General features: G+C 36.4%; 1 protein-coding gene across 3 annotated transcripts in view; it reads right to left on the bottom strand.

Moving 5' to 3' along the window:
* cdh13 (cadherin 13, H-cadherin (heart)) overlaps positions 1-12011 on the bottom strand; it is a 421886-nt gene that overhangs the window by 231990 nt on the left and 177885 nt on the right. For 2 of the 3 annotated variants that reach the window (XM_048168172.1, XM_048168175.1), the window contains 2 exons: positions 11533-11646; positions 310-315 (listed from right to left, as the gene is read on the bottom strand). In XM_048168172.1, the coding sequence (XP_048024129.1) occupies positions 310-315; positions 11533-11646 (120 nt within the window). The remainder of the gene's footprint in view (positions 1-309; positions 316-11532; positions 11647-12011) is intronic. The other variant, XM_048168174.1, reaches the window with a different exon arrangement.

Genomic DNA, 12011 nt, shown 5'->3' with positions numbered 1-12011 from the left:
TTTAAAAACACTCCATTCTTATTTCTTATTTATTTACACACTCGTGCCATCAAACTGTTGTATAAACACAATATCACACTCTTAGCCGTGCGATATGGCTGTATATCAGCATGCTGTGATTGCCTATATATTGCCTATACAGCCAAATCGCATGGTTACTTGTGTGATATTGCTCATATATGGTTGTGTGTAATATACAGTTGCACATATCTCATATTGACGGTCTGTCGGTCAATCAATTACCAACAATGAAACAATACAGACAGTTGGTGTGTAGATTTTTCATTCAAGTTTGTCAGCAGTACTCACATGCGACTGGATAAATGCAGCAAAGTCCATTGTGTTTCATCAGTGTTGCAAGTTAGAAGCAAAAAAAACAAGAAACGTTAATTACACAGGCACACACTCACAGACAAACACAGTTATGTGTGAATATAACATGCACACATGCTATACTTTAATTTACTTGCTCTCACATTTTAAATCATTTGAAATAATTACTGAATGATTATTGCTGGCAATGATGAACACACAGTGAGAAGTCTTAAACAATGATATAACACCACTCTCCACATGATTATGTTAACTCAGGATTTTAATATAGTAGCTGAAGCTTGTAAATGAGATCTATTTATTCATTAAAAACATCCTTTATTGGCTATAGTGTGACCAGTGCTACCACCTGCAGTTCATTTGGCTTTTTTGTAAAGTATATTTTTGTGCAAATTAGATTGCTGCAACTTCCCTCGCTAATGAAGGCTCAGTTATTACCTAATGACTTTAAATAAAAATGAGCAGCCCCTTTTCATGAACCCCTTTTTGTGTAAAAGAACCTTTCGAAAAGTTGTTTTTATCAGAGCAATATACCCCAGTGCGTGTATCGAATCACACAGGCTTCCCACCTTGAACTCTCCTGTATCTTGTAATTAAGCTTAAGACGAAATATTCCATTTAGAAAATGAATCCAAGCAAAGTAATTGTCCACACGAAAAGCCCCTGTTAGCTTTATTTATCTTCCCCACACAGATCCTTTCTGCCAGATCATACACTAATACTGTTTTTCTCCTTTATAATTACAGGCTCTGTTAACTCAGGGAACATTATTATTCTGAGAAATGCACCGAGTGGTTTCTCTAAGACTCTGGTGAACACAAATGCAGGCTTCACCGAAGGAGGCCTTCAAATCCTGGTGTATTTACTGTGGCCGGCAAACATCTGTGAAATTGCAGAATTTTGTAGAACAATGAAAGCTATCTTGTTTAGTGGACGGGTTGTTAATGTACACGACTGTAACATGGCCTAAAGAGAATCGCGAAAACAACAAATCAAGCAGTCACGCTGACAGAAACAAAAGCGCACACATACAGTACAGTATACGCTCACATTTTCTTGATATACAATTGTTATTGTTTCAAATATAGCTAGATAGTATTGCTAAAAACAAATGTAGAACATCAGACATTTTTTTTGCTACTTTTTATAGGGATAATCATTTCTCTTTGTGAATTATGATAGCCCTTACAAAAAAATAAGCATATTTCAAGTTCATTTTAAGTATACTTTATGTAGTGAGTATACTAATATCAATGTACTAGTAGTGTAATTATATTTCGATACTTCTTGGGACTATATTGGCCCACTTTTTAGTGTATAAAAGTACACTTTGAAGTATATTCTCGGTAAACTACTAGTTGAGTAGGTTTATACTGTTTTCTTTAAGTGAACAATGATCAAAAAAAAGAAAAGAAAAAAAAAAAAAATGGAGAAGATTGTGCCCATCAACACCCCCAAAGCTTCACAGTCGTTACCTCTTCCTGGGTTGACATTTCATTCGGTAATGTTAGGCAGTTTTGATTTTACATGCTGTTTAATGTTTGATGATAGCGTTATTTTAATATTTGCATAAGTAATGCTTTTATTGTTTTGATCCAGAGACTCTTTCAGAAAATGTGTAATAGCGCCCTCTATTAAATTCCTATGTACACTACCAGTGGACTACACAAAAATTCACATACTCAGAATAAGGAACATATCTGTTTATAAATCTTTATAAATCAATATTTACAAACAATGTAAGTTTATAAGACAGTATGTAAAACTATATGAAAAAAAAGTATTTAATAGGCTACTCAATCAAAAGCGTAAACACAACTACAAGTATAGAGTAATTAATTATACTTTTAAGTATCTCAATCAAAATACTGAAGTATAAGCCAAATATACTTAGACTTTTCTGTCAGTATGTCAAGTATACAAAAGTTTAATTTTAAGTAATTCTAAAAAGTAAATTTATGAGAAGTACATAAAAAGTACACAGAAAATATACTTTCTTATTTTTTAGTTCAAAATAAGTATACTAATAGCACACAAACTACTTTTTTTGTAAAGGGACTAAGGTGTTCATGGCTAACTTAGACTAGCATATGTAGCTTAGCATAAGTTAATCTTTTTTTTTCCTAAAATGGAACACTTTTTGCAAAAAGAAAGCTTTGTGATCCAATTTTCCCTTTAAAAACTTTTTTTTAAATATATATTTTTTTATTTTGCAAACTACTGTAAACTTTTAGTAGATTTGTCCCCAAATTGTAGGTAGATTAGCTGCGGGCTAAAAACATGTACACAGCACCTGTACAGCAATCTCCCTAAATGCCTTCATTGTAAAACAAATTAACATAATTGCATTAAAAAAAATCATGTAACATAAGCCATTTGTCCTTAAAGGTCCCGTTCTTCGTGATCCCATGTTTCAAACTTTAGTTAGTGTGTAATGTTGTTGTTAGAGTATAAATAAAATTTTAAAGCTCAAAGTTCAATGCCAAGCGAGATATTTTATTTAACAGAAGTCGCCTACATCGAACGGCCAGTTTGGACTACATCCCTCTACTTCCTTCTTTAATGACGTCACTAAAACACTTTTTTGACTAACCTCCGCCCACAGGAATACACAAGGAGTTGCGTTTGTAGAGTGTGTTTGTCGCCATGTCGTCAAAACGCTGTTATTTTCATCCCGCAGTCCAATCACCGGGTCTGATTCCGGCTCAAATTGATAGGGTAAAATTAAAGACATGTTTACAATAACACTGAGCGCGTGCATCTCCACGTTATGGTAAGAGGCGTGACCTTTCCGGGCAAGGAGCGCTAAGCTGCTGTCGAATCACAACACAGGAACCGCTGGCACAATCAGAACTCGTTAAGTATTTCTGAAGGAGGGACTTCATAGAACAAGGAAGTCATCAGCCCGTTTTTATGACAGTGGAAACAGCGGTATACAGATAAGTAAATTATGTGAAAAATACTGTGTTTTTTTACACGCGAAACATGAACACATGTTATATTGCACACTATAAACACAATCAAAGCACGAAAAACGGGACCTTTAAATGTATGTGTTTACAGAGGAGCCAGAAAGGATGGCCAGTTGTTTTCAAGTCTGGTCTGCTTTGCTGGGTTTAACGGGGTTTTAGACATCTGTCAGACTGGGAAACTAGCTTAACAAGTTTAAATCAGCTAAGACCAGCAAAACAGTTGGTTTAAGCTGTTTTCTTTTCAGCAGGGTTGCAGTTTCATCCCAAAAACCCCAGGCAGGAAGCCCAGCATATACTTTAGAGCAGGTAGCCTACACCTGCTACACAATCATGATTGAATCCCACCGCAGGTCATCTGTAAAAGAACTCTTCTGCCCATTTTCAGCCAAAAGACACCCGAACAAACTGCGGTGTCGCCTGTTTACAGCATTCCCACGCCACAACAGTCCGTCAGGCTCAGTTCTTCCTTCTCTTGTCTCTGAGTCATGTCTGTTTTCCTCCCACACTGCTTTCGGCCTTGTGAAGAACTCCTTAACGAATGTCTTGTGAGTGGTTGCTATGGAGCTTGTTTTCATTCTGCTGTATGCTGCACACACAGCTGCGATATTGATCTGATAGAAAAATAAAACACAACTTTTCTCGGTGTACTTCAGAGGTACTTTATTAAAGGTGCGATCTCCTTCAGCATGAGAGAGGATTAGAAGGGAACAGAAAGAACAGAAAGGAGCCATGGTTCTAGAGGAGTGATGATGCATGACACAAAATGAATGGAAGAGGGTGAAATTGGACAGGGGGAAAAACGGCAAATAGTGGCTATAAATTGTGGAATTATACTTGAGATTTTACAGTGCTCACTTGCTTGTATGCCCTCAGGCACTATCAGAGGAAAATAGAGATGGACTGACATTAAAAGCATTGTTTTCATGTTAAAAAGGTCAGACTTTCAAATTCTATATTACTTTGTCTAAATAAATAAAACAACACACTAAAAACTAAAATAGTGGTTTTAAATGCCATTATGTGAATTTTACCATTACAACATGATCATCTTGATCATTATTTTCCTGTTTAGCACTGTAAAGCTGTTTTGAAGCAATCTGTATTCAATAAAGCGCTATAGAAATAAAGGTGACTTGACGACATTATAAAGTACGGTATGAAAAAAGGATATTCATTTTGAGATTGGCTGAAGATTTAATCAATTATTTGTGTTTTTAAAGAATAAGCTCACACATTAGATGACAGAAAAGGTAATCTAAATGTAAATTATCGTAGCAAATGAGCATGAACTGTTGAATTTCCAGTATCAATCTATAATTGCTAATAGTAGCCAATGACCAGTATGGTACCAATTTGTACATCCCTAGTGGAAAATAGCATGTTTTTTGCCAAATGACATGGATTTACACAATTTGAAGTAAATGCTTACGCTGCATTCACACGGGGCGTCGATGCTTGATGGAGGGCATGTCTGAAGCTTGGTGCTGATGCGATCGTCATTGTGACAACAGCCAATCACATTACTTTCCGGTGTTGCATGAACGCAATTGGCTAGCGTCTGCGCTAGGATATTTGCATAAGGTGATCCGATTGGCTGACGCCTGCGTTGGCGCTTGAAAAGTTGAGAAATTTCAACGCTATCTCACGACCAATTCATACGGATTTTATGAGGTGGCTAATTCGTATGAATTTGTATGACCTCACTCGTACGAATTTGTTCGATTTGTCTAAACCCCAGTGAGGGGTAGGTTTAGGGGCGGGGTTTGGGGTAGGTCATTCATATGAATTCATACGAATTTGTCAACTTGTAAAATACATACGATTTAGCAAAAAACGTATGAATTCGTACGAATTAGCCATCTCATAAAATACGTATGAATTGCCGTGAGATCAGGTTGGAAATTTTCAACTTCTGCTGCGAGCAATGCTAGTGAAACAGCGTAACGGAACCCACAATTCAGTTCGCAACACATGATGTCACCCATTCAAAGTAAATGAGAAGCGTTAACGCCGACAACCCATGTGAATTCACCATTACAACAGTATCAACAGTTATGAACACAAATTTTGCTGATACTTATGATATCAAGGTAACAGATGTATGATGTTCTAAACATATACTATTCAAAAGTTTGGGGTAAGTTAGAATTTTTTTGTCTCTTTTTGAAATAAATTAATTATTTTATCCAGCAAGTATGCATTTAATTGATCAAAAGATTTTTTTTTTTTTTTTTTTTTTACATAGTTAAAAATATATCAAATAAATGCCATTCTTATCAACATTCATCTATTCATCAAAGATTCATGAAAAAATGCACCAAGCCAGCTTATTACAATGATTTTTTGAAGGATCATCTGAAGTCTGGAGAAATAGCTACTTTGCCATAACAGGAATAAAATACATTTTAAAATATATTAAAATAGAAAAGTGTTACTTTAAATTGTAATAATATTTCACAGTGTTAGTGTTTTTAATGTATATTTGATCAGTTAAATGTAGTTTTGAGACTTCTAACAAAAGCAAAAAAAAAAAAAAATAAAAAAAAAAAAAAAAAAAAAAAAAAAAAAAAAAAAAAAAAAAAGTTAAATATTTATTTATTTATCATCCTGCACCCTTCATGTGCCCTTCGGAGGTAGCAGGGCATACTGATGCTCATTTTCAAGCGAAATTCATCCAATGTGTGGCGTGATCGCCGCAGTCAAACTTTCAGTGGAATACAAGGAACTGTCTAAAAGTGACGAGACAAGTTTAGAATGATCAGAGCTACAAGTGTGGTGTGGCGATAGAGGCCATGAAAACAGATTGCAGGCGCTGCCTCGCTGTTTACAGCGTGCTCACCGTTGGTGGTTTATTTGAAAGTACAAACAAATACATGTACACAAACATAACACAATCCTACACAGTCTCCCTGGCTTTCTTCTCAGTCATTAGATGTCTGCGAACAGCCCTGGGGGAGACGCTCACCTATTTCTATCAGCTCTCATTAGGAGCAGGGAGGACATGAAAGAGCAGCTGTTTCTTGCCACAGCATGTATATGACAAGAAGGAGGGACCCGACTCGAACTTCTCTGACAATACAGCACTGAAGGGGAGGAGAGGATATGTCCTCACTTTCTTATTCTTTCACTCTGTCTTTCTACCGTGATAGCTTTCGGCTTTATGAGCACTGCAGTGGTGTATAATTTCCCTTGAATTACGGATGCTTGACTTTGAATGGAAATTGATGTCAAAGGGACTGTGTATTAGACACAGTGTACTTAACTTTCCCTTTGAAAACAACCCAAAAAGCAGGAACTAAGTGGTGCTCGCTAAGGGAAGCATCACTATTACCGTTGCTCAAATTTCGGGTTGCGGATTTGAACAAACCCCCTAACCCTAAATATTTAACTCTGCATAAAAAGCCCCACAATTCTTGTGCTTTGGACATGAAAGATACTTCAAATCATGAAGCTTGCTGAGAAAATGTGTGCTAATACTTGACTGGGTGAAGTTACAGACTGGGCCATCTAAGAACCAAAACAGAGTTGCTCAATTTGTAATTTGTAATGGCTTCTCGCATGAAGTTTTACTGGGTTTTTAAAATGTCAGAGACTTCCACATGTTGTTCTAAAAATAAATAAATAAATCAATAAATAATACCAGTACTTCATCTATTTGACCAAAAATTGGACTTTTTTGATTAATACAAAGTTCAAAAGAACAGTATTTATTTGAAATAGATTTTTTTTTTTTTTTGTTACAATGTCTTTCCTGTCACTTTTGTCACAATTTAATACATCCCTGCTGAATAAAAGTATTAATTTCTTTCAAAACAAATATCTCAGCTTTATGTCTTCTGCTGGCAAATGGCTTTCAGTGTGAGGGAAGAAATAAAGACATAGGGAAACAGAGTGGTAAGACAGACAGAGAAGGGGTCATACTCTCTAAAGTGCAAAACAAGCAGCACAAAGATATCTACAAAGGGCACTAACTCTAGGGCACAGGAACTCTCTCTCTTTCCACATGAGACTCGAGTTTGTTAACGCAAGTTCAAAGCAGAATGAAAGACAATCAGCAGCCACCAGTATTAATGATGCACAGACATACAGACAAATAAACACATATCCAACGCCACCCATCAACACTTCAGTGTGAGACATTATGGCACAAATGATTGGTGAAAACCATTGCAGATAGTGAGAATGAGCGAGACTGTGAAGCCACAAAATATGGAAAGTGTTTCAGCTCCGGGTGCCAAAAAGTACACATAAACTGAGCAATTCAATCGCCGTGGGGAGGTTTTGTCCAAGACATTATAGAACAGAAAGACACCACTGCCCATAAAAACCAGCCCAGGGACAATTACAGGCAGGTCCGAGAGGGAACCTCTGGACTTTTTCCCATTTGTGAGATTGCAGTGCTACAGGTGAACACTCCACCATAATAAATCCCCCATAATCCCACAGCAGACTGATGTCAAAGCCAGAACAGGAATCAGGGCAAATCTGTTCTTTATTACTTTTCCAATACTTCAAGCCCCCTTAACTGAGAGTGGATCTCAAGTCAACACCATCCAATAGAACTCATCTCTAAAGAAAGGGATGGAGTAAAACCACTTGCCCCATTGTATGATTTAACTTGTGGAAACACAGAACATGGATGGACAGAGTAGTTCTTATCAAATAAGATCCCTCCAAAAAAATAAATCACAATTTCTTCCTACAGGGATCAACATATCTTTAAAACTATAAACTATAATAAAAAGATAGAAGAAACAACTTAGAACTGTTTAAAGTGCACAAAGTGTGCAAAGATTAAATGAAAATCACTTAAGTAAACCTTCTTAGAATTTTTTTTTTATTACACTAGAAAATATTTCAAGAAATGGCAAGTAGTTCTGTTAGTTCCAAGAGTATATTATATATAGAATATATAGCTGTTATATATTCATGCATCCACACCAGTAGGTGTCAGTATAAAATCAAAGAGGATGTACAAAACATCGTGTAATCTAATGAGTTTAGAAGGATTGTGATGGCAAATCTGTCATAGTAACTCTTATTTAGTTAGTGGCTTTTCTAAAATTGTGAGCAAATAATCAGCGTGATTCATCATCTTTGTACGACAATAATAAAAATAAACAATTTCCCACTTGAATGATGGAAATTTAAAAAGAAACAGAAGGCTTTCCCAAACACCCAACATGTTTACTGCATTTCCCATGAAAAAACATCTGGGAAACCCCTCTGTTTCTCTTCGAACTTCCATCATCCTATGGGGCAATTCCCAATTTTCTTTCAGCCTTTCCAGTGGAAATTATGAAAAATGAATGTACGCCATATGGTAGATAAACAGCGCAAAGGAAACAAGATTTATCCATGTGGAAAATCCATTTTGCCTGGTTTCCAATATACAGCAGTGCTATCAAATGAAATAGGTCACAGTAGCCAGTCCCCTTTTGTGTTTCGCCATTGCGAAACTGCTGAGAGGTCCTGTAGATTGAGAGAGCGTAGACATATGTGTACAGTAGATGTATATAGTATGAGTCTGGTGGAGGTCAGCTTCATCAGACTCTTAATGGACCCCTCTGTATTTTCTACCACTTGCTGAAGTAGTAATCTATGTGTAGTATGGAGGGGTAATTCTGTCGGTGGGAGAAATTGCAATACGATTCAGTCCTTGTATTCGACACCACAAAAAATGGCATTCACTGTGGTTTACTCGCTGTGCCACAGTAATCTAGCATTTTTATTTCACTAAGGAATAACCCCAGCCCACGCTGAGACACAGCCACAAAAAGAAAGTGAACAGGAAGTGCCGAAAACATTTGATTCTACCTCTTAGTTTCCTGTTGTAAACACGCATCTCCAAAACAAATTATTTTCCATCCAACATTCCATTTCCATTTTCTTTTATCTTTCACCCTGAATGGTAAAACAACACTCGACTATTGTATTAAAAACCAGGGCTGAACCGATGGCATCACCTCAAAGCTTAAACAGAGATATTCTACAAAAATCTGTGGAATCTCCCCTGGGACATTCATATACAAAGCTGGTATGGTGATAAAAAAAAATGGGCAGGGGCACAACTAGGGCAAAACTCCCATATCTCAAGCTTGCAAATCAAATATGATGTGCAAAGCTTGGTTTGTGTTGTCTTTTCCTGCATGTTTTCTTTCTTTTCTGCCTTATTTTTGGTCTTAGATGTGTTTGAAAATACAGAGCCCTGAAAAAACAAAGAAGAAAAGAAAAAAAAAAAGGCCAAACAAGGACCAGAATACACAAATCTGAACCGAAACGATGACACAATTTAACAAATTTTAGGTATTTTCAATAGCAGCATTTTCAAAGCATATTAAAGGTGATAGAGAGGATTTTTTCGTCGACTGAGAATCCAAAGACTGTTACTGAGTTTTTGAAATGAGCGCATGCGTAAGAACAGACCCCCTCCTTCACAGCTCATTTCAAAGGAACACCTCCCAAAATGCGTGCACGAGTATTGGAACACGAGTGTTTACCATCGGCATTCGCTGTGACGTGTTTTTTTGGATTCATTATGTCGGACTCACCGCAGGTAACTCATGATCTGCACTTGTTATTCCTGTCTCCTGACAAAAACATTGCATGCAGCGCCTGTGGAGTGTGGAAAGTTACTGGAGTGTGCAGCCGCGCTCGTCTCTCACAAGGAACGTCATGGCAGTGATTGACAAGCCAGAGGGCCAATCGTTTACGCGATGATCGCGTAAACGATTGGCTGATGTTTTTAAGGCCCTACCTCGTGCACAGATGATGTATATTAATATTATTACTTTCAGTGCACCTAATAAATAGTCTTTTATCAGTTAGTGAAGACAGTTTCAAGTAATATTGCAAAAATGTATAAAACAAAACATCCTCTTTAGCACCTTTAATTATGTTCATAAAAACACAGCAAAAAATTGTTGAGTTTAGTAGAATTACTTTCTACTCATCCTTGTCTAGTTTCTAACACAAAAGTAACATAACACATTACTTTCCATAAAAAATAACTAAGTAACACATTTGTGACCGTGGACCACAAAACCGGTCATAAGGGTCAATTTTTTTTTTTTAAATTGAGATTTATACATCATCTAAAATTTGAATAAACAAGATTCCCATTGATGTATGGTTTGTTAGGATAGGATAATATTTGGCAAGAGATAAAACTATTTGAAAATCTGGAATCTGAGGGTGCAAAAAAATCAAAATATTGAGAAAATCGCCTTTAAAGTTGTCTAAATGAAGTCATTGGCAATGCATATCCACTCACAAAAATACATTTTTGATATTTTTACGGTAGGAAATTCTCTTCATGGAACATGATCTTTACTTAATATCCTAATGATTTTTGGCATAAAAGAAAAATCGAATAATTTTGACCCATATAATGTATTGTTGGCTATTGCTACAGAAATACCCATGCTACTTATGACTGGTTTTGTGGTCCAGGTTCACAATTTAGTAACTTTTTTAGGAAGTAAAGGAAAAAATTGTAATGTACTACTTTCCCCAACACTCGTAACACCCCGCTAGTTAAGTTTTTAAGCTTTTATGTGTCTTTGCTAGTGGCTAAATGAGAGTTGCTAGTGGCTAAATGAGAATACAGAGGTTGTCAGGGACACTAAACGTCACAAACTCTCCATCTTGTTTGTTTTATTTGAAGATTGAAAGACTTTTTGGAAGCTAAGTGGTGGGGAAGTTGAAGTCATGTGACCATAATGTAGTTAATTTATAGCCTACCTCTAACTTTATTTTTTTTTTACTTCTGAGGATTGTTTTTAGGCTTCAAAATTAATTAAAAAAATGTTTATTTGTGAAGATTACCTTAACATGTAAGAATCATAAACCTTTCTTTGTCACAGAGCTAATTTTCTGAAATAATCCAAAAGCTAATGGAAACATTCTTTTGGCTTTTTTTTTTTTTTAACCAGGGTGAACTTTCAGGTTGGCCTATGAAAATACATTGCATTGCATTATGTATTATTGCATTATGCATTACTGCCCATGCATTATTTCTCTGCAAATTTCATCTGACTGCTTGGAATCAGAGCTAAGTGAGCCTGAACAACCAAAGAACCGAAGAATTATTACCTAAACCATCAAGTAGCACTGTCACACTGATAGTGTCCACACTGCAAAACTATGGTTGACCAAGATCATGGTGGCAATGAACATGAATAGCACTAAGTTAATGTGAAAGAGAATTACAAATGCAAGGTCTTACCTTTCCAATAGACCTGGGAAAGGGGGCTCGCTGGTTCTCTGGGACAAACATGGGGGGCACCAGCAGGGATCTTTTGGATCGGTATGGCATTATATCCGACAGACCCAGGATCTCCTAAATCACAGCACAGATAAGAAGTAAAAAAAAGTTTAAAAAAAAAGTTGGTTGAAGTATGTGCTTCTCTACTTTTACACCAAATATAACACATATTAGGTAAACTTTTTCCTAAAAAGGACATTTAGCTGATTGCTTTGTTCAGGACACTTACTACAGGAACATCAGTTCTGCTAAGTATTTTGCTCAAGGGGAAAATGGTGATGGATCTTAAATCACCCATTGGAGAGTTTTAACCTACGACATTTCAGTTGCCACCCCAGCTCTTTAACCACTACGCTATTATACACCACATTAGTCCCATAATATTATGAAATCATCATAAAATCAATGTAAATCCCTTCATGAAGGACGCTACAAACCCT

The sequence above is a fragment of the Megalobrama amblycephala genome, linkage group LG19, assembly GCF_018812025.1.
Source record: "Megalobrama amblycephala isolate DHTTF-2021 linkage group LG19, ASM1881202v1, whole genome shotgun sequence".
In the NCBI taxonomy this organism is placed as follows: Eukaryota; Metazoa; Chordata; class Actinopteri; order Cypriniformes; family Xenocyprididae; genus Megalobrama; species Megalobrama amblycephala.
The sequence above is the reverse complement of the archived record's forward strand: the minus strand, read 5'-3'. Positions and strand labels throughout refer to the sequence as shown.